The 24,443-nt window shown below is 36.0% G+C and overlaps 1 protein-coding gene across 1 annotated transcript in view; it reads right to left on the minus strand.

Moving 5' to 3' along the window:
- Positions 1–3,984: 3,984 nt before the first annotated feature.
- The window catches only part of LOC131847539 (dystrophin-like), a 669,707-nt gene continuing 649,248 nt past the window's right edge, over positions 3,985–24,443 (minus strand). Inside the window, exons 9-24 of the mRNA XM_059197122.1 lie at positions 18,367–18,626; positions 17,627–17,785; positions 16,469–16,605; positions 15,087–15,205; positions 13,927–14,096; positions 13,322–13,403; positions 11,925–12,057; positions 11,163–11,385; positions 10,435–10,546; positions 9,665–9,785; positions 9,344–9,509; positions 8,566–8,715; positions 7,982–8,108; positions 7,272–7,400; positions 7,029–7,149; positions 3,985–6,157 (exon numbers count right to left, since the gene is read on the minus strand). Coding sequence (XP_059053105.1) covers positions 6,042–6,157; positions 7,029–7,149; positions 7,272–7,400; positions 7,982–8,108; positions 8,566–8,715; positions 9,344–9,509; positions 9,665–9,785; positions 10,435–10,546; positions 11,163–11,385; positions 11,925–12,057; positions 13,322–13,403; positions 13,927–14,096; positions 15,087–15,205; positions 16,469–16,605; positions 17,627–17,785; positions 18,367–18,626 — 2,325 coding nt within the window. The 3' untranslated portion in view covers positions 3,985–6,041. The remainder of the gene's footprint in view (positions 6,158–7,028; positions 7,150–7,271; positions 7,401–7,981; positions 8,109–8,565; positions 8,716–9,343; positions 9,510–9,664; positions 9,786–10,434; positions 10,547–11,162; positions 11,386–11,924; positions 12,058–13,321; positions 13,404–13,926; positions 14,097–15,086; positions 15,206–16,468; positions 16,606–17,626; positions 17,786–18,366; positions 18,627–24,443) is intronic.

Below are 24,443 nucleotides of genomic sequence, written 5' to 3' on the forward strand. Positions count from 1 at the left end.
TAAAAAAGTGATTTCTCATATAGGGCATTTACTTTTATTATTATTATATATATATATATATGCTATAAAAAGTTATATATGTGCTATAAAAAGTGATCTAATATAATAGGTCTTGCCTATAATTTAACTCAACATCTGTAGTGTTAATTGCTTAAATTATATTGTTAACTAGCTGTACATGTGACTTCATTCACATGGAAATTAACTTTATTTTTCTAAAATAAAAGCCTAAGTTACTCTTTATTACAACAGCTACCTGCCAAAAAATGTCCCGTCAAAATTGGTCCAGCTATTTCAGAGATCAGCAGCAATAAACTGACAAAAATTGTAAAAAATGTTATTTTGATGTATGTACTGTATTTATATTCATATGCATGTAGTAAAAAACGGTTAGTTCAATATTACAAACAGACACTCCAATTTTATTTATATGTATAGATTACATTACATTTTTTAAAGGATTTCAGTGTATAATTTGATGTAGCTAGATTTATTTCAATTAAAGTGCCCACGGGTTATTTCCTGATCCCAACGTGTAAATTTACTTTTGCCGAGTGACCCACCGATGGGCATGAGGTCTTTAACATGTTAAAACTTATCCTGTTTGTACAATTTGACATATTTAAAGTAATTTTATTGTACATTGGAGTTATCAAGTTTATTGTTATACTTATTATTAATATTACTAAATATATTTGTATATGTAGCAAAAGGAGCTGTTTTTTATAAGAATGAACAAGATAGGGAAATATCATTACATAGTAGAAAAAAAGGTCGCTGTCTGTCCGTCCCTATGTATGCTTAAATCTTTAAAACTATGCCACGGATTTTGAAGTGGTTTTTTTAATATAGATCGAGGCGTTTATATGTATAAACACCCATGCGAAGCTGGGCGAGTATCTAGTACAGTATAAAATGTACAGTTACTCAATGTACATGGAGAAGAAATGCAGATTTTTTTTTTTTATACTAAACTAAGTGTTTAAAAAATGTTTAATGAATATAATATATATTTATAGTCTTTGACTATGTATATGAATTTTGATGATGTTAAAAGTTAAATTATCTGGTTATATGTAGAAATCTTATGCACGATTTTTTTTTATTTCTGTCAAAAATAAAGTGAAGGAAAACTGTTTTTCTCGGCTTTCTCATATATATCTGTGCTATAAAATTTATCTAATATAATAGATCTTATTTACGACTAATTTAACTCAACATTGTCATACGTCTGTATTTTAATTTCTGAAATTATATTATTAATCAAATAAATTGTTTGTAAGAAATACGAGTTACAGAAATCATTGATAAAAATGTTTTAACCGTTTATTATGGTTGTGTACAATTGTATTAAAAAAAATTCAAAATATCTTTATTCATTTAGGTCTATTACAGACTCTTATGATATGTCAAATCTACCGTAAGTTCGGAATGACTTCGAGATGAGAAGAACTGACAAGAAGCTCAGCTCGTATTTTTTTTTAATGTATGAAGTTGATATACATTATATTATATACTATTGTATTTACGTTATTGTATAAATTATATAAATAGGATTTTTACATTTATCATTACTAAGTTTTGGATGGACGTTTGTGACCTCTGGACATCATTGTGGTTGACCTGACCTCATGTTCATCTTATCATCCTCTACTGGTGCCCCGCCAGTGCATACCGTTAGCTCAGGCGACTGCATATGCTCCATTACCATACATAAACAATGCTGTTAGCTGCAGCTGACCTTTATAACTTCCCCGAACGATAGGGGCGAGTGTAGATGGCACTCCAAACCGGATACGACTCTGAAGTCGAGGACTGATCCTAGGGCACCGCTAGGTGTTCGAAGATCGGCTCGTCGGAAGTTCGATCCTCGTTTAAATTGAACGGGGATCGATCAGAGAGGATGACCGTGATGCCGTTGGTGTTGAGCATGCTTATGTAAAGCGGTAATGACATTTGCCGAAAGTTAGTTCCATACACTAAATATGAGTATGTCAGTTTTTGTGATAATTTGCAAACTATTTCCAATGATTTGTTCTATCATTTATGTTAAGTATGTTACATTTTGCATGACTGTTTTTTTTACTATATGTAATGTTAGAATAAGATATGAAAGATTATATTTTGTTTTTAAGTATGTACTGTAATGTTTTACTGAGGTAGTCTACCGACTTTGTACAGTCGTACCTGATTGAATCACACTAATTCCATTCTTATAATAATAATAATAAACAATTCACACAGCGCCATCTAGACCCAAGTTAAGCTAACTAAAGCTTGTGTTATGCGTACTAGATAACTGATACAAATACCTAGCTGATACATTTCTTAAATACATACACATTATACATAGAAAATACACAGACCGATACAAACAATCATAGTCAGGAATACAAATGTTAGCAATGCGAGGAATCGAACCCGCGACCATCGAAAGTAAGGCGGTGTGCTAGGCCACCGAGGTCGTCGAGTCTTTTTAGTCTCCCTTTCCTGTTGTTCACAGTCAGTCACATTTTAAGATTACGTGTTTTAATACAAATATTAATATGTGACGTAGCAAAGAATTTATTTATTCTAGAATAGAAATTAGAAATAGAAATAATCTTTATTCTAATAAACTCAATACAAGCACTTTTGAGTAGTCATATTTTTTATTCAAACACTCATTTGCAGACTCGATACAAGAATAATGAGCAAGAAACTTGTTTGTTGCTCTTTTGAACAGATGCTTTTTGAAGTAATGACACAATAACAGGGAAGAGGCATGCGATAATCAACATAAAAACCGCTACGCACTCATTCTTAGTGCAATCCAGATAGTATTGTCAGCGCTATGAATTTTAAGTGTTTTTTTCTACAAGATATATTATGTGTAAGGAATTGTATGTCTAAATTTTACACACATTTGTACAAGAATGAATATGTTTTAGTATTCCAATAATCTGGCCCTGTACGAAAATTCTCGAATGTTTGTCTTCCCGGATAGGAGTGTTTCAGGCACATATAAGAGAATATTATATACACACCATCCAATACAACAAAATTGTTCCTTATTCATATAAAAATCATCGTCCGATGTTGAAATTGTATAAGTATACTCGGTATGTCTATATTGTTAGGGTTCACATCGATATTGTCGAAAAATCTGATATTTTATATTAAAAGAAGGTAGTTTCATTATTACTCGGTATCGTTAAACTAGTTGCATATAACCCCCACTCATATCTTCTCTGTATAAAAGGGAGGGTTTTTGTAGGCCGCGGCATTCGGTCTTTGAGCACAGGATGTGATGGTTGTATTTTAATTGCTAAAGTGAATTGTGCTAGAGACATAGTTAAATTAATGTTATATAGTTGTTATTTTATTATAATACATACTTTTACTAGTACATAGAGTTGATATATCTAACAATATATATAATAATTTGTTATCCATTTTTATGCTCCTAAGAGATAAGGGTGGCCCACACCAAATTGTTTTATATTATTGACTAAACTTAAACTAAACTTAAAAATACCTAGAACCTTAAATTTCACCCTTTTACCATCAACCCCTATTTTTTAATAATAATGCTGATTTATATGGCAAAACAATGTCAGTTATGATGTCATATTGACCTCCACGCGGTTCCCTCTGGAAACCATCATGATAAATTACTTAGTGAATTTGTCACGATGGGCTAACTGACCTGACCTCATCATATGCTCTAGTGCCCTGCCAGCGTAAACCGTTAGCGAAGATAAGTACACCATTCCATTATCCATATATATACATTAAAAAATATATAGTTAATATACATTAAATATATTTTTTGTAGTATTAACTACAAAAAATATAGTTTTTTTGTAGAACGAGTTTTTTTATAAATCGAGTTAAGATATTATTTTATAATATCTACAACTAATTTGCTACGGGACATTATCAATGAAACCAAGTGGATACTATGTTGAATGTTTATTTGGATTTTATTAACTTCTAAAACATCGTAAAATATACAAATAAATGCTCAAGTAGTACACTTTATAGTTGCCAATAATGAAAATAATAAATGATTTCTAAACGATACTACCCATACTACTCAATAAACAAATACAATAAAATTATTAACAATATATTAGTGTAAATCAATTAAAATTTTCTTTCGTTAAAATAATATAATTGTGCTTCTTTTCTTATATACTATATTAGCCAAATTAACATTAAAATATTAAGTATACAAATGCCATCGCCTCGAAATTTCAATAGGTGTTGCCAGTAAAAAAGTTTAATATACAACACAGTCAAAATTTCAATACGAAACGACGACTAAAAATATATATAAAAAAAAACCATGATATGGTTAAATCGGAAGTCCTTATCGTAAAGTTAGCTTCAACAGATTACTTAACATTCGTATAAAAGTCATCTCTCCAATATATTATTATCTAAAAGGTAGGCAGCATCTTACTAGACACACGTTACAAAATATCGAAACATTAGAATGGGACATAAAAATCGTCACATCCAATATTATACTAAGTAAAAATGTGTCTTCATGCCGTTGTAATAGTGAAAAAGTTGTGGATACATGTCATTAGTCTAAGAAGAGTTTCTACTAATCCAGTGTTGCCAGATCTCCAGTTATCTGGATAATCCACTAATACTCGTACAATTACAAATTAAAACGTACACGCATTACTGTCACTTGTTTGCTATTAAGAAAAATTACAAAAAATGTTACAATGGTCCTCAATTACTACCATTCCTACCAAAACAATCTGGCAACACTGATTTCTGACAGTCCGGAACACGGAGGCAGAAGGAAATGAAACGGTCACACTACCTTGCGTAGAAGCAGCTTGATTAGTAATATAGATTCTAACAATACATTCGATAACTCGATAATATATAACATAGACAAACATGCATATAAGTAACATGCTTCATATTGGTTTGGCTACATCTACACTACGCGCAAAATGGGTAACGCATCCTTTAACTACGGCCACAAAGATGGCATACATCGTATTGAAGATTGTAGATCACTAATATAACAATAAATTTTCCACTAAAACGTAGGCTCCAATCGTTGGATCATAGCAAATGTTCGGCTGCATTGCCAGTTGCAAAAATGTCTCAAAACATGGTTTTTAAAGCTAACTGTGATACTATTAAAGCTTGCTGCTCCTTGTTCGTTTAAGCTGTCTCACAAACGATTATGATCGTCTCCAATATTTGTTTTAGCTCAAACAATTGTAGACGGTGCATTTTTATCGTGATATTTTATACACTTGTCAGTATGTTTACATACAGCGTAAAATGATATGAAAATTTACAAGAAGTGATATGATACATAATGGAGATTGTACTAATAAGATATGTACGTAAATGATTAATAAATGTAAGGTTTTTAACATGTTTAACGATTTTGGTACAATTTCTAAATATAAATGCTCGTTAGATGTCTTTTTCGTTGGATAGCGTCGTCCTGGCAACACTGCCTGAGACCGGGACACAATTAGAAGATACAGTGGTGTTGCCCCATGAAAATATATAGTAGATAGTAGAATGACTCAATCACGATACGTACTGCAACAATGGCATCCCCTTATTTATACAATAAGCGTTGCATACGATAATCGTTATTTTTACCGACAGCTATCATGAACTAAACCGAGATGCACATGGGTAGTTCTATTTAGCTGGTCCTTTACAGGCTTCCAATTATATAAGTGTATATCCCGCGCCCGAACCAGTTAGAGAAGCCTGATGGTTAGAAAATAATGAATGAAATGTTAAAGCTTTTGTATAATAAGGTAGAGTAGTTACAGAGTGCGAATTTGTTAGTGATGAGTCGAAAATTAGTATAGAAGTATATAATATAGCATTTTTATACAATACAATGCTATAGAAAGTTTTCAAGCAGTATTCTTTGGTCTCAAACAGTGTTGCTAGTGCGAAAAATCATTTGGAAGCGGACTGCGTTGCAATTTGTAACAATGCAGTATTCCCGCTATAAGCACCACCTTATGCGCGTTGTTTATGCATATTACGGCGTTTCGTTATTCCTTGCTAGCTGGTTTTCCGTTGGTATATTGTGGAGGAGAGTTCGCCGTCTGATTTTGTTGATCCTCAGTCATAACTGATACTAGTTCTTCGACAGCGCGTCCCAAGTCATCTGCGAACAAAAATTGCAAAATATTTAATACTGTTCATTTAATAAACACTGGATCAAATTCTCTAAGTTTTCATTAACGTGTATATTATACAAAATATTATCCTTGTGCTGACAAATCTGGTTCCATTAATTTACTTTAAAATCGAATCATCCTAAACTTTGGTAAATTTGGTATATCGGCGAGTAATAAAACTCCATATACTAACTTAAGTCCTTAAAATATTTTGATAATAATTACTAAAATATAAAGTACTAATTTAAAAAGACAATTTACCTCAAGGTATACGTCCTGTTAGGATTGCAAAAACAGAAAACACACAATTTTAGTGAGAACATCATAAAACAACGAAGACAATCGTGACATGCAAAAATCGTGCAGAAAACAACCTTAAATATCCAAACAAAGTATAAATAACAACGTCGTGAGATAGAAACTATGTTTGTTACTGAAAAATGAAACTAAAACAAAACACACATGTTGACCTTCCGTCTGACCTGCGCAGTGCATGAGCGAGTGCACCGAGTGCGGCGGCGGCGGCGGCCGCTCCATGCCCTCGCGCTCCGCCCCCGGGGCTCCCCAACGGCCTCCGCCATCTTCACGTAAAACTTACATTTAAATATAATGTCCAAATGAAACTACACGGGACCTAGAATTGTGCCCTAAGAAACACCATAATATCGAGCTGTCTTTGGGAAATTAAAAAAATGAATAATAGATATTATTAAGTTTTTATATACAACTGTGCCGAGAGTCCTCCATATGTAACATGTCATAAGTACTAATCTTTTCCACAATAACGTCGTCGCAACAGAGTCGATAGCTTTTCTAAGGTCATTAAGAATGTTAGTACAAAGTGATAATGTTACTTACTGGTTTGAGACTCGTGGTAGAGTCCATTGTGCATTTTGGCTGGCGAATCGGTTGCGAGCTGAGAAGCGGTCACAGATCGAGTTTGCAGAGTGCCAGTGCGGGCTGGTGGTGAACTTTGCGGCTGTAATAGTGAAATAGCGACATTTAAGTTTTGTATATTAACACAGCATTTGCTAACTTTAATTTCACAAGCAAGCATAGTCTTTAAATTAAGTACAAGTATTTCTAAACTGTAAGCTTTACCTCATCAAGCAGTCTTCTAAGTCTTTGCAGCTGAGCTTCTAACTGTCTGTTATGTTCTTCAAGTATTTGCATACGCGCCTCTAAACGGCCTTTATGTTGCCTCAACAAGCGAGCTTCTGCCATCATATCCTGTAAGTAATATTTACTTTAGAATAAGCGAAAAAAAGCTACTTTGTTGTTCTCAATTATTAGTCGCATTTTTGTTCTGTTGGTAGAAAGGACGAGATATATTGAAACATTTATTGTCTAAGATGGAGTGCTGATAATATTATATTACTCAGAATATAATATATTAAATAAGTGTCTCAGGACAACTCACACAGCGCCATCTAGTCCCAAGTCCCAAGCTAAGCAGAGCTTGACGACAAGACAGAACTTGAGAACAACTGATACAAATACATTTAGACCATCGGTAGTAATTACTAACTAGATCATCGGAACCTACTAATGAATAATCGGTACAAAAACCATTACAATTTACTCGCTGACTGGTCTTTACACATATTTGCATACAAAAGTCTACAGTACATATTAAAGTTTTAATCTATTGTTTTAGAGATTCTGTAGCTAATCAACTATTTAAAACTATAACTATTTTTTTACAACAACTATTAACTGCATTATCTATTGTTGACTGGTAGAAAATTCCGCATGGTGTTAAGTCCTTCAAATGTATGAAAGTTAAACAAATTTTAAATTCAAATACTCACTTGGTCAACAGGGGCATTTCGGTTCTCGCTGACGCTCAGTTGTTCCTCAGGCGTGGAGCCGGGTGTTTGTTTTGCTTTCAAACGCTCATATTCGGCTTGCAGAGTAGCGTTCTCTTCTTCCAATTCTCTGGAATAATTAATTGGAACATTTAGAATTTCCTTTACAATAAACAAATTTAATAGTTTATTTTTATTGTCCTTTAAGAGATAAGTTTATTGAATGTAGTTTAGTCAGATTCATATACCAACTTTATATTCAAATAGATAGATTAACATATTAATTAAAAATAAATATCTTTTTAGTTTCTTAACAGTTCTTCTCAATTAAATCTGTATAATGAACTGGACGGTATGGAAAAAAATATTAATATCGTAAGAAGCTCAAGTTCTAAATGTTTTACAGGAATAAATGACAATAACATAGCGTCCACATTCATATGTAACACCTTCCTTAAGATATGATCTTCATTCCTACGCAACAACTAAAAACGCATTTCATTCTTCAAAACCTAAAATACCATAAATTCTCAGGTCGACTTACTTAGACGTTATGCTGAGCTTATGCCTATAAATAATAGTATTACCTTATCATAGCTTCCAGTTCGTGTCTCTGCTCCCGGTGAATGATGGAGACGACCTGCACTGGTGAACGAGGAGCTTCCTCGCCATCACCAGGGCCGCCGCTGCCGTTCAGCGACATACAGTACTGAGCTATCAGCTGGTGTTCTTCATCACTGAAAAGTTGATTATTTATTCAATTACCCATTAATTCTGAAATAATGAACGGTGAATTGATAATGGTATTGAGCAAGGAATTTAGTAGACAGTAAGTATGCAGTAGGTACTGGCGCTAAAAAGGATTTCCATAGGGTTCATAATTGTGTTTAGTGTAGGATTTTACAGATGTATCGTAAAATTTAAAACGTATTTAGTGATTTTATGTAAGCTGAAAGTGTAATTGATTATCTCGATAGATATATGTCTTGTATATACATAGGCGTTCTGATATCTTGAGAGGAAAATAAAATTTCAAGTGTAGTCTCTGGTTCCACGCTTGAACGTGTTTCTGGCATGTGACGCACCTGTCCAGCGTGTGACGTACGTGTCCGGCGTGTGACGTACGTGTCCGGCGTGTGACGTACGTGTCCGGCATGTGACGTACGGGTCCGCTGTGTGACGTACCTGTCCGGCGTGTGACGTACGTGTCCGGCGTGTGACGTACGGGTCCGCTGTGTGACGTACCTGTCCGGCGTGTGACGTACGTGTCCGGCGTGTGACGTACGGGTCCGCTGTGTGACGTACGTGTCCGGCGTGTGACGTACGTGTCCGGCGTGTGAGGTACGGGTCCGCTGTGTGGCGTACCTGTCGGGCGTGTCGGGCGGGCGCGCGCCGCGCTCCACCTGCGCGAGCCTGGTGGCGTACAGCTCGAGGCGCGAGTGCATGTCGTCGACGCCGCCCGCGCCGCCCGCGCCGCCCGCGCCCGCGCCGCCGTGCTGCGGCGACGGCGCCGGGGACTCCAGCGCGTCTCCTGTTATACACACACACGTTAATTGCCAGAAACCATAACCTAAAAAAAAAACAAAAATCCAACTCCACTAAAATATATGGCACTTGATCCGGCTCGAAGGACCAAAGATTGTGGGCGGTATAATGATTGATTAATATAATATCAAGTATTCATACCTTCAAGAACGGTTTGTACGGGCAGATATCCGACGCGTGGGTGCTTCTTGAAGTACCTGGCCGACTTGAACTTATTGCGTAGGGCCCGCGTGAAGTCACGCACGTCCTCTCCTGGTGTCGTCTGAAATCGTATTTCATTTTGCTGTAGATTAAGAAATGAGTATGTAGTTAGATAGTTAATGAGTGAGTAGTTAGATTGTTCACTTTATGTAAGGTTCGACCCAACGACCAAGTAGGTAAGGCATTCTTACACAGCGGATCACGCAAGGTAATCGTTTGACCCTAATAGAATAAGAATGAGGATGAAGAGGAGAATGAAAATGAGGGTGAGGATGAGAATGAGGATGAGAATGAGGATGAGGATGACAATGAGGATGACAATGAGCATGACAATGAGGATGAGGATGAGATTGAGGATGAGAATTTGGATGAGGATGTGGATGAGGATGAGGATGAGGATGATAATGAGGATGAGGATCAGGATGAAAATGAGAATGAGAATGAGAATTAGAATGAGAATGAGGATGAGGATGAGGATGAGGATGAGAATGAGATCATTTTTCTTATCCTCATTTTCATGAATGAGAATAAGAATAATTTATTGCTGCCTATTAAATTACATAAAAGAAATACATTTAAAGGATAATTAAAGGATTCTGCTGTGCGGCGCTGGTCTTAAACCAGACCAATTTTGAAGATAATATAAAAACTATATAAAAAATTTTGACCCTTCAAAAACCCACAACAAATATTAAATGTTAAATACTAACGGTAGTGCAATATTCTTGCATGGGATGTGTCAGCTTATGGTTCTTGGCCTTGCGTCCACTGAAGAAGCACTTCTGGCACATGTCGAAGTTGATGCACTTCAAGCAGCGATATCTGTAACATTATAATAGAATCAGATTAAATTGGGGGGAAAGGTATTGTATGTATATAATGACCTCCAGGTGGATTCCCCTGGAAAAAATCGTGGTAAATTGTCATACATGCTGACACATACTTAACAACATATTTTGAGACAATTTCAAGACAAATTCAATTAGATACAGCTCTATGAGGAGTACAATATCTCTTTAGTGTTTAATCACTTTTTGGGGCACAATCATTAATTACGTGTAATCTTTAAAATTTATAAAAATGAGATTTATTTTTCAATCTTTACAGTACAATCTTCATTTGGGTTACAGTCTCTATTTGGGGTACCATCACTAACTAGGGCAAAATCTCTTTGCCCTAATTACAATTAGTATACGATCTCTTAATTAGGGTATTAACTCTAAATAGTATAAAACCGAGATTTCATGTTTTAATATCTTGAGTGGATTTTTTCTCCGCTTGGGCTATAGTCTCTATTTGGGGTACAATCTCTAATTAGGTCAAAATATATTTTAGGGACGATATCTTAATTAGGGTATTATCTCTAAATATTATAAAAATGAGATTTGTGCCTTCAGTCTTTTAGAAACTTTTTATTCTTTTTTTTTTATTTTCTTACCTGAATCCAATAATGGGGTACTCTTTACAGATGTTGCATTTGGCCTGATGTTTGGCATTCTCAGCGGCCGCCAAACGATGTAGTACCGGCAGCCACACCATGGACTGGGGTTCCTTCTGTAGCCACTGTAGGAAGTGGAATGCTTCTATGTACTGCAGTTGACCGTCTGCGTCGCGTTCTAGAGTCTTCTCTTTTGCGTCTTCTTTTTCTTTCTCTTTGTCTACTGTAATGATAATAACATGATGGTTAAATTACGAGTTATTACTAAATGCCTTTGCAACAGATACAATTGCTTGCATTAAATTGTAAACACTTTTGTACCTGGTTATAATGTAGTTGTTAGTAATTAAAATAATAATAGTATATTAAGGTTTCTTAAGGGTCGGCAACGCGTATGTGACACCCCTGGTGTTTCAGGCGTCAATAGGCTACGGTAACCGTTTACCATCAGATGGGCCGTATGCTTTTTTGCCACCTAAGTGGTATAAAAAAAAAATAGGTATTAAACTATATTCGACAATAATTGTTTCATAGAATTAAAGCCTGAAATTTGAAATATATGAAAGGAAACATTTCTATAAACTTAATTCTTTTTAGAAACTTATTACTTTTGCGAATTAGGGCATAATTTCTAAATAGTATAAAAATGTAAAAGTATTGTATATCTATGTACAATTATAAATAAATAACATAGAGGCAATTTAATGCCGGTGAAATCACGAGCACAGCTAGGATAAAATAATTCTTTAATGGGAATCTCACCAGATTTCCTGTCGAGAGTGCCTCCCCTGTTCTCTTCCTTGGTACCAGCAGAGGCTTGTTCAAAGCAGCTCCGCACTGAAGGCTCGATGTTAGATCCACCGAAAGCAGCCACTTCTCCTAATTGGCGTGGAACCTAAAACATAACATTAGTAAAATTATAAACCATGTTTTCAATTGTACTGTAGAAAATCTTTATAAAAATATCCCTGGACCATTTAAACAGCATCATGTAGTCCCAAACTAAGCAGAGCTTGTGTTATGGGTACTAGACAACTGACAAAAATACTTATATATATATATTCAAACCCTTCGTTTTGCACATCGCTTTACTTCCCATAGTCGCGGGTTCGATTCCACACACGTTGCAAAGATTTGTATTCATGAGTATGTCTGTATCGGTCTGGGTGTAATCTATACATTGTTGTCATTTTGACATGTACATTATTGTCTGTCGTCTAGTACCCATAACACAAAGATCTGCTTAACTTGGGACTAGATGGTGTTGTGTGAATTGTCCTAGGTTATTTATATTATTATTAAGTTAATAAATATTATTATTGATGGAAAAATAGTAGAAAAGTAGGTAAAGCACAGACACATCAAGCAAATTAAAAACAAAATCGGAGTCGTATTGTATCAACACTTAAAGCTAATTTTGGAGGATCGTGGGAAAGGCAAGAGCTTAACTGAAAAGAACGTGTTTTATATTCAATTGGTCCATCGGCAAAGTTTGCATACCTGATGAAAAAAAGCAATTCACAAAATTGTGAAGTATGTGGTACAATTTCAAAATTAAAAGACTCAAATGAAGGTCACATAATAAGAGGATATGATAAATGGAGTAAGAAAGTGACAAGATGGTATCCCAGGGAAGGAAAAAGGAAAAGAGTCAGACCCCACACAAGATGGGATGATGATATTAGGATAGTGGCAGGAGTCATGTGGAACAGAGTGGCACAAGAAAGAGAAGAATGGAAACGATTGGAGGAGGCCTTTACCGATTGGCAAACAGATCTACAGAAATTAAAAAAGATTCAAATAATAGAATAATTATTTCATTTTTATGTTTGTTTTAAAATAATGTATAAGTTAGATCTGAATAAAGGCTATAATAATAATAATGTGGGACAATAGAGGATGTATATCATTTGCTGATGGAGTGTGTCAGGAACGAGAGTCTACGACATGGAATAACGTCAGACCATGAAATAAATATATTAGATGTTGGTGCCATACAAACTGTTTTAGCCGATCCTTCGGGCGGTGTGGATAAGGCAATTTGTTCACTGATGAGGTTTTAGGGTACAATGGGACTGAAATGACAGATGGTACAAAAGTTCCTAAATTTAAAAAGAATTAAAAAACAAAATATTCAATTGTTGAATTAGTATGCTAACCTGTATACAATCGTGAAGAAGAAGACCAAGCTTCCTCTGATCAGCTCGGCACGACGGATCGGCTATCAGACGGAACAAATATCTGTAAAGCAAAGACAATAATATTGAACCCCGTCTGTTGTGTAATAATATACTAATCTATACATATAAATAAAATTGGAGTGTCTGTTTGTAATATTGAAATAACCTTTTTTTACTACATGCATATGAATATAAATACGGCACATACACCAAAAGAACATTTTACAATTTTCTTCTTTTTTCAATTTAATTCTGTTTGTCTGTCTGTTTGTTCCGGCTAATCTCTGAAATGGCTGCACCGATTTTGACGAGACAATTTTGGCGATGTTGATGATGGCTGGTGTAATAAGGAGTAACTTAAGTTTTACTTTAGAAAACAGCTAATTTTTAATATAATTTGATAGAATCACTTAGATTAAAAATATATACATATTTCTAAAGTCTTTTATTTGGATAAGGTAAGTCAGCGGTTCCCAATAACTATGTATAAAGTCTATCTCTGGATATATCTTATACTAGCTGACGCGCAATTGGAAAAGAAACCTTCGGGCATTCATAATAAAGATGAGAATAAGCTATGTTACCTGTATTTTTCTTCCAAATGTCCCTTGCAAAGTAAGACCAGGCCGACCTTGAAGCTCAGCACTCGAATCTGACCGGTCCGCTGACTGTCGTACACGTTGAGCAACCAGTTGATCGACAGATCCAGACATAGTGGTACATTCACCAGACTTGGATTTTCGCCGGCTATCATCTGTTGGGTAGAAATTGCACATTTATAATATTGGCTTAACTCAAAAATTACAAATTTTGGAAAGTCCACTTTATAACTGTGGTATAAAAGTCTAATTTCAAAAATTTAAACTAAATTACACCAGTACTGTACTAGATATGCGAAATGTCAAGGTGCTTATTTCGAAGAGATACACATTATTTAATACCTTCATGATAGTACTACATTCTACAACTATACAATGATGATTGGCTCATCCGTCATACTCGTGAACGTACCCGTGACGGATGCTTGTGGGTTTGTGAGGACAGGTCTGTTCGGGTTACGACCAGACCAGTTTACATTATTTCCTTTCGACAAAAATGTAATAGGATATGCTAGTGGTCACTAAATTCTTCACTATTGAAACAGTTCATTTAAAAAGAGAGCTGAGTTTCTTGTCAGTTCTTCTTAGCTCGATAGCTCGGAACTGACGGTAGATTTGACATATTATAAGAGTCTGTGATAGACCTACATGAATAAAGACAATTTAATTTAATTGACCTTCTGGACTAATATTTTAGATGGGGTAGTTAAAGTCATATTTCATATAGGGTATGGCCTACCCATGTATATCCTATTACTAAGGGGTGGTCAGGTCAGACCAGGTTAGGAGTGTCACGTATATGTTGCCGATCCTTAAGAAACCTTAATATACTGTTCTTTCACCCCATGCTATTTTCTCTAGACCAGCGTTTCCCAACCTTTTTCTTATGTCCCTCCTAACCCCCTTGAAATTAATAAAGAGTCCATTTTTGAATTGCCCCCTTAACAATCAAATTGCCCCCCAGTTGGGCGTTGGCTCTACGTTGGGAAACTGTTCCAGACACAACCTCGACATTCTACAATCTAAGTGTACGGGAGGAATCTCCTCTGAAACCGCACTGTCCGACCACTTAGGTTCTAGCGTGTAGGGATGAATTCCCTGTCGATGGGATGAATTCTCTGTCGATGGCCCTGTCGTTTTCTTACCTCATACAGAGATGTGAGGACGGTGATCATGTCCGGTATATCTATGAGGCGGTCGTTCTGCGCCCGCAGTCCATGTGAGTCGAACGCTTCAAGTGCAGACGGGAGTTGTAGCATGTGCACTGCAATAGACAATTTTATTACAGCTTCTTTGACGGTGATTGGACTATACGTTTTACTCTATTATCCGGTGCTTAGACGTACAGGTTTATGTAGGTGAGAGCACAATAGATCTATGTAGGTCGCAGTGCTAGCTTTGACGGCCAAAAGTTAGCGATAGAATAGAATAGAATAGAATAGAAAATCATTTATTCAAATAAACTTAATTTAAGCATTTTTGAATAGTCATAACAATTTGTTTTTTATCTACCACTCGTTCGGAAAGCTGTCACATCACAAGAAGAACGAGCAAGAAACTTGTGTGTTGCTGATAGAGGTCTAAAAGTGGCTTAGATACCGATTTTTTCTATTGAGAGTTTTGGGTTATTGTCATGTGCTCAAACCTGTAGCACTGCGAATTACATAGATCTATTGGAATCGCCCTTTTACCCGTCAGAGACAAGAATTGAAGGATATTCTTAGGAGCGATGGTTTTTATCTTTTCAGGATAGAGTATACTTTCCAAAGAAGATATTTCGTAGATGTATGACTGAGGTACAACCAATAGAATGTGTAGTTGCGTATCCTCTTCCATTTGGTAAAATTTGAAGATTTTTGTTGAGCACAGATCTAAGTTTGCCATGTGAATTCTAACTATTAAATAGCACAAATTCATTAGAGTTAAAATATTAAATATATAACAACTATTTGGCTGAGTAACTGTATAAATCAGTCGTAGCAATGATAATTAGTTGTTTGTTAAAAATGTTGCTTAGATTGGGACTAGATGGCGCTGTGTTATATGTATATAATTGAGAAATAGACAAGCACTTTTGAATAGTCATATTTTAATTCTGATTCATCACAAGAAGAATGAGCACGAAACTTGTGTGTAACTCTTTTGAATAAATGTTTTTTTATATAACCAATTACAGTATAACAAGTAAGAGGCATACGATAATCAACATAGAGGTCCCTACGCACTCTTTATTAGTGAAATCAGATAACATAGTCAGTGCTATGGATTTTAAGTTTTTTAATAAAAACATTATTATCGTTAACAAATTCTTCAATTTTATTGTAAGCTTTATTTTAGAGAATTTAAATCAATAGCACGTTATATACATACAGGATGTTTAAAATACAACTGTATTGTATTGTATTGTGTTTCATATTGTATTGATTTTTACGTTATATTCATACAGGATGTTAAAAATACAACTGTATTGTATTGTGTTTCATATTGTATTGATTATAAATAACGAATGTTTTAACATCCAACTTACTGCACAATTCCTTTTGTACGGTCCGTAACTTGAGCGCCGTCCTGTACGCCGAGAATCGAACCTCGTTCAGGTCGGCGAGGGAATTCATGAGATCGATCATTTTCGGATGGTCCCAGTGTGTCGTTTCAGATTCGTGGCTGCGGAAATAGAATGTATGTTTGTTTATGTTATTAATAAGGAAATGGGAAGAGAAATTGAAAGGTTTTCGTTTATTGATTTAATAATTTAATGAATTAGTGTATTATAGGCTAGTTTGAAAGACAAGAAGGCGGTATATTAATTACTAGCTGTGTCCGCGACTTCGTTTGCGTGGAATTGACGACGAATGACGATTTTCCAAACATAAGAGATTTTTTTTTAAATTATTTATACTTAATCAACAGCCTAAAAAAGAAACTTAAAGCTTCTGGCTGTAAAATTCACAATACTTCCATATAACCTTTCAACTACTTGTAACCGTTTTTTTCGCATTATATAGTTGCCTATGTCCTTTCTCAGGGTTTAAACTATCTGTGTACTAAATTTCATTTAAATCAGTATATTAGTTTTAGCATGAAAGCGACAGACAGACAGAGTTATCGAGCTACCGTAACCGTTACCATCAGATGGGCTGTATGCTTTTTAGCCATCATCGTAGTAAATAAAAAGTGTCACATAATCAAATCAAAATTCATTTATTCATGTAGGACATTTTAGCCGCTTATGAAATTAAGTTTTTTGTATAAGAATATATCTTTTCCCTACCGTCCAGTTACCAGATCCAAGTAAACTGGTGAGAAACGAAACTGAATTTCTTTTTTTTAAAGCCAGTTTATTTACATTGTATATTTATACTAACAGATCCGGCCACGCGTTGCTGTGGCTAAGGTTCTTGAATAAAATAATATTGCGACTATAAATTTAGATGTAAGCTATCCTATCTTTCAAGTTGGATCAAATTGCACACAATTTGTAAATCAAATTTGCAATCGATTCAGTAGTTTAGTAGTACATCGCGGACAAACAACGTGACATGTAATTTTTATATATAGAAATAGGTATTTATGTCTAACGTTAAATGAAAATCCCGTGCATGAACAACTATTGCCATGCACGCTCGTCATTCAAGTAGTCGCTTAGTGAGTAACAGGCTTTGCTTAATAAAATAAAGGAACTGACTTGATGTAGTAGGGTACGTTGGCAGGAGTGACTGCCCTCTCCCACGGGGCGTCAACGGAGCCAGCGAGGAAGCCCTGCGCGGCGCCGGCGCCGCCGTCCCGCGCCACGCCGGCCAACTGCCGCGCGCGCTCCTCGCCACCCGCGCACAGCGCCCCCACCCTAAAAATTTAATTAAGACATGTTCCTAACTCCTCTGATCGATCCCCCATCCAATTCAAATGGGGATCTAAATTAGGACGTCCTGAGTTCGAACACCTAGCGGACAACCCAAGACAGTAGGGGATGTACCATGTCAGGTTGACCTCCACGCGGTTTCCCCTTGAAACCGTCGTGATAAATTCATGGTGAATTTATCACGATTGGCTAACTGACCTGTTCATTTTATCATCCCCCACAGGCGTAGACCGTTATCGATGGCGGTTGCATCATTCCATTATCATCAACTAAAAAAAACCCAAGACTACTGTCAGGGAGGAAAGAGGATTGTTAGTAATGTGCACTGATGATCTTATTGCTAGCAATATGGTCAGGTTGATCAGGTTGACCTCTACGCGGTTCCTCTGGAAACCATCGTGATAAATTCTTGTTGAATTTGTCACGATGGGCTAATTGAGCTGACCTCATGCTCGTTTTATCATCCTCCACTGGTGCCCCAGACGCGTGGTCCGTAAGCGCAGGCGCATCATTCCATTATCATCCATAAGAACCATGTATGTAGAATTTGTTGCAAATATACAAACCTTGTATTTAAATCATCCAGTCTCGCCAGCAGATGCTCCGGCAGCTGTATCTTGTCCCTGGCAAGTGTTTGAGCTTGTTGGTGCAGTTCATCAGCTAGTCTCCTGAGGGGTGGAAGCTGCGCACGCGCACGCGACACCGCGTCGAGCTGCGCGCGCGCATCCCTGGCATCGCCGGGTCCTCGCCACGAGGAGCGAGCTGTTTCTGCAGCTTGCACGCGACTGGCCAGCTCCTCCAGAGATGTCGTGAAGGTGCGCACGCGCTGTAAAGAAATATTCTTTATTAGACTGGAAAAAACATCTGCAATTTTATTACATGACCGACCGACCCCAAATAAATGGGACCAAGGCCAATCAAAAAAAGAGTATTTTTTTTTTATTTTTACACTTTTTTGAACCAGTTACAGAAGATATTAATTAATATAAAAATATGTATAACAATGACGAGTATAAAAGGCAACCTTATCGCTAAACAATCTCTTACAGGCAACCTTTAGGTAGACAGTGAAAATATAAGAAAAAAAAGTAGGTGGTACAAATGACAACACAATTAAGAATACATGAATATATATATTGGTCAGTACGATTATATATTTGGAATGGGAAACAAGCATACGGCCAATCTGATGGTAAACGGTTACCGTAGCTTGTTAATACCACAATAAATTGTGTAATTATGATATCATTTTCAATATTTGCATACCTCTACGGGGTGCTACATGTCGTGTATTATATTGTAAGATCAAAATTACCATGCAAATAAATAAACTATTTTTTTTTTCCAAATATTCTCATCTATCCTCTTAAGGAGAGGAGATGGCAACATACCCTCGGCAGAAGCACAGTCGGCCAGGGTTCAGGGCCCCAGGGAGAGAAACCGGCGTACAATGCGGGCAGAATCTAAGAGCACCGCTTTCTGCGTCTTTTCCGGGAGTGAGCCGCCTCGGAATCCCAACCGTCTGAGATGTTGTTCCAGACTGGTTGGGATAAGACCGTTCACCGACATAATGATTGGAATGATTTCGGTGGACACCACCCCCCACATTTCGGTCACCTCGTGAGCCAGGTCGAGATATTTTCTCTTTTTCTCAGTTTCGGCTTTTACGAGATTCTCGTCATGCGGTATGGTGATGTCCACCAAAAATACCCTCGAAAGTGCCCGATCCATCACCACGATATCAGGTTTGTTCGCAAGAACGGTCCTGTCCGTGATGATGGATCGGTCCCAGTAGAGCTTGACGCTGTCGCTTTCGAGGACCGGCTGGGGCTCGTACTTGTAGTACGGCAACCTCTCATTCGCGAGACCGTACTTTAGAGCTAGTTCTTGATGACATATTTTGTTTTGTGTTTTTTTTTTATTTTTTTTTCTCGACTTTCGCCGGTTATCTTGGTATGTACGGGCCTAAGCCAAGTACATAACAATGTTCCATCTTATTATTATTATTATTACCGGAAACAACACAGGGCTGTCAAATACGCGTTGCCAATTCTTAAGAAACCTTATTATACACTGTTTTAAGAATCTTCAGTCCCAAGTCAAAATATGGTCAGGTAGTTTCTTTGAAACCGCTCTTGACCACTTAGATAGTGAATTCATCCTCACATACCACTGTATGTGAGGATGAATTCCCTGATGGCGAGAGGTGCGATGGTAGAAAGTAGCAGTCATCATGCCAATAAAGTCAAAAGAAATTCAGAGGTAATTCGAAACTAAACAAAATAACAGAATTATATCTAAAATTGGAAATTTGTACTTTGAATCATTACTGAACTGGTTTATATTCTTATCTACTTATTATCATTCTTATTTAATCTATACATCTATACATATAAATAAAATTGGTGTGTCTGTTTGTAATATTGAAATAACCGTTTTTTCTACATGCATATGAATATATGTACATACACCAAAATAACATTTTTAGTAATTTTTGTCTGTCTGTCTGGTTGTTCCGGCAAATCTCTGAAATGGCTGGACCAATTTGACGGGACTTTTATTGCCAGGTAGCTGATGTAATAAGCAGTAATTTAGGCTACTTTTGTATTAGACAAAATTCTTTCTTAGAAGCTCCTTTTTTTTTAACTAAATTATATTTTGTTAAAAAACTTGTTATACTGTAATTATTATATACAAAAAAACATCTATTCAAAAGAGCAACACACAAGTTTAATTTCATGTAGGAGTCAGCGATATGAAGTCTTAAAAAACTGAGTTTTAATAACAATCAAATATTTTAACCACAAATAAGCTTGTGCATATGAAAATAACATCAAAGTTAAATACACTGTGGGCCGTCAGACCTGAGGATTCAAAATTTAACGGTCCCAACTCCGGTTTAACTGGATTGTAGGACGTTAGTTGTGATAGCTAACCTTGCAAGGGCGGCCAGTTAACCTTGTCGTCCTGGATAAAGTTACGGACGTAACCGCAACCCCAGTTGAAAGTACGTTATTGGTTTATAACCTGCACGTTATTTAAATGAAGATATGTAGCCTGACTAGGGCCCTCATTGGACATTGCAAGCTGAGTAAAAAGCACATCGCGAAAATTAACTTAGGCTTAGCTTAACATCAATCTGCAGATTTTGCCAACAGAAGAGGACTTCATTACACATCCTAGATGATAGCACTCTCATGCATAAACGAATTACCCTTTGGAAAGTATACACTATATCCTGAGGAGATAAAAACCATCGCTCCTAAGAATATCCTTCAATTCTTGTACCTCACGGGTCTAGATAGCGAACTTTGAAAAGGGCTAGCGAAATAGATCTATACAGGTTGCAGTGTTACAGGTCATAGCACCAGACAATAGCCCAAACCCCCTAATAAAAAATAAAATTATTTAAATTAAATTCATCTACACTTTTTTTTTAAACTCGGTGACTTGACAGGCCCGATGAGAAGGGGATGGGAAGGGGATGGGAAGGGGATGGGAAAGGGATGGGAAAGGGATGGGAAGGGGATGGGAAGGGGATGGGAAGGGTAGGGTTAGTAATGTGGGCAAATACCCCATTGCCAGCAAATTCCATATCAGGTTGACCTTCACGCGGTTCCCATGGAAACCATCGTAATAAATTCATCGTGAATTTACCACGATGTGCTAACTAACCTGATTTCATGTTCATCTTATCATCCTCCACTGGTGCCCAGACAGAGTAAACCGCGCAGGCGGGTGCAAACATTGTATTTTTGATATATATCTAAATATATATAACTCAAAGGTGACTGACATAGTGATCTATCAACGCACAGCCCAAACCACTGGACGGATCTGGCTGAAATTTGGCATGCAGGTAGATGTTATGACGTAGGCATCCGCTAAGAAAGGATTTTGATAAATTTCGCCCCTAAGGGGATAAAATAGAGGATGAAAGTTTGTATACATCGTCTTAGATTTTCGACTGATTGAACTGAAATTAAAGATTGGAGCTACTATGTTGAATACGTTCGCTTAAATAGGATTTTGATAAATTCAACTCCCATGGGGATAAGATGCAGGATGTAAATGTATTAGTTTGAACCTATCAGTACCTAATGGAACGAATAAATTAAGACGAACAAAATAATTTTTAGTTCTTTAGGCTATTATTTTAGAATAATAAAGTTAAATTCCACGCGGACGTAGTCGCGGGAACCGCTAGTTTTTTTACATGTCACTTTTGACTAGTTATTGTTCTTCCTCGCTGGCAGACCTTTTGAAAATACACATTTTTTACTACTATTTGACTTTTAATTAAAATAGTAGTTGTGTTCCCACTCCAGTCACACTATGCAAATAATATTTATTGACAAATTTACTAACAACATTAGGTAAGTTCTGATTCTCTGCGCTACACCGACGATCCATCACAATGTGTTGTATGGGGAATATTAAACAATTTACATGGATGTCGCTTGGTTGTAGAATAGCCATACCGGTGTGGTTAACAATATAAAAAATTACAAAGACGGCTATTATAATATTGTTCAAGTGCTTATTTTATGTTTATTTGAACAAAAGTATTGTAACGGAGAACTGTACTAGGTTGGTTTAAAATGAAACACGTCCCTAGGTTAGGTAAAATATGTATATTCAGCTAGAAGAGCAAAAACCTTCTAGAATATGGCATTAGAAAAAAAGGGGTATATAAAAACAGAACGTCAAAATATATATAGGTATATAAAATAAAACTATCAAAAAAGTTGCTTTCGGCAAAATTCGATTTATTATTCATGCAGGACACTTTAGCCACTTATGAACGTGAATTTTTTTATATTATATTTTTTTCCCTACCGTATAGTGCAGTTACGCTTGTCGTCGGTGCTTGGTCGTCCAGGTACTTTAAATAATTTAGTAGTTTTTGCAAACAGACGATTTGAAACAAATTCATCTGTGTAATATATATTATAGAATAAGTAAGCAGACAGGGATTATCTTATACGTAAATTAAACATTGATACAGTAATCGAACCCGCGACCATCGCGATCACCGAGTACAAATAACAATAGTACAGCGTTATCGCAACATGGAAGCCTGATTACGGTCAATACCAAATCTAGAACAATAGCCATTAAGTAGGCAGATTGGAAATATTAACGTACTCTTATTTAGGGCACTGATAAATCGCGAGGAAACCTCAATTTGTTTTACTCCACTGTGGTATGGGTAAGGATACGGTTAGCCTGATAGGACAGTCCCTTCATCTATTATTGTAATAAATTTATTCTATTCTATTTTGTTCTATTAGTGTTATCTTCTTATATAAATCTAACACTATAATATTAATTTTATAATATATAATAATATTAATAATCTCAGGAGAATTCACACAGCGCCATCTAGACCCAAGTTAAGCTAGCTAAAGCTTGTGTTATGGGTGCTAGATAGCTAACATATACATAGATTTTTTTGTAAATACATACATATTATACATAGAAAACACCCAGATCGATACAAACAATCATACTCATGAATACAAATGTTTGTGTCGTGCGAGGAATCGAACCCGCGACCATTGGATGTAAAGCGGTGTGCTAGAGCGCTAGACCACCGAGGTCGTCAAACAGAAACAGAAAAAGAAAACATTTCTTTTTTATATGTCTATTTTTTATCTTTATTCTATTCTATTTTGTTCTATTAGTATTATCTTCTTATATAAATATATACACACTATAATATTCATTTTAATAAATAGAAATCTTTTGATTTTTGTATCTTTCTTTGTTATTTTTTAATGGCTTCAGTGGTTTAGGGATTTTAGCACACCGTGTTACGATAGTCGTGGGTACGATTACTCGGCCAGTATGAACATTTTTATTCATGAATATAATTGTTTGTATGAGTTTTTTTCCTATGTATTTACAAAAAAATTATTTATCTGAGATGGGACTAGATGGCGCTATTGTTTGGGTTACTGTTATTGTTTGTAAATATAATAAAACACATATAAATAATCGTAGAATTGTAATTGATGGTTATCTTTTACCTGCGGCTTTGCTCGCATTGAATAAAAAACATTTGTTTTTTTTAAATAAAAAGTATCTTAATAATGTTCATGATGATCGGTTTAGTAGTTTTTGCGTCAAAACGTAACAAACAACATTACTTTCGCGTTTATAACATTTTTAAGTTTAAGATACAATGGAGCCTAGAACTTCAAAGATTCGTAATACACTCTTGCAACGCCAGATCAAGTCGCTAGTTTATCTATATTTCAGCACAATTTCCCTCAAATACAAAACTGTTTCGCGTCCACATAGAATCCACAATCAAAGTTGTTCCAATCATTTTAGATCTCCGGCGATCCCTTGACGTTTTGCCGACGGCAACTGTAATGTCGCGATTCGTCTCCCGAGCTTATACGCGGTAAGTACACACTTTTTTTATATACCTGAGAGCTTTTTAAGGCTGCCCGATTACGACAATGTATTCCATTTGAAGAGAATTTGAAGCACAAACTCAAGTAAGTTTGTGTAGATTTATTCAGAAAGAATCAAATCAAATCAAAATATCTTTATTCATGTAGAACTATTACAGACTCGTATATCAAATCTACCGTCAGTTCGTGAGTTCGTATAGATTTATTCAGAAAGAATC

Source organism: Achroia grisella, unplaced genomic scaffold (genome assembly GCF_030625045.1).
Source record: "Achroia grisella isolate CSIRO2021 unplaced genomic scaffold, CSIRO_AGI_Agris_v1 utg537, whole genome shotgun sequence".
Classification (NCBI taxonomy): Eukaryota; Metazoa; Arthropoda; class Insecta; order Lepidoptera; family Pyralidae; genus Achroia; species Achroia grisella.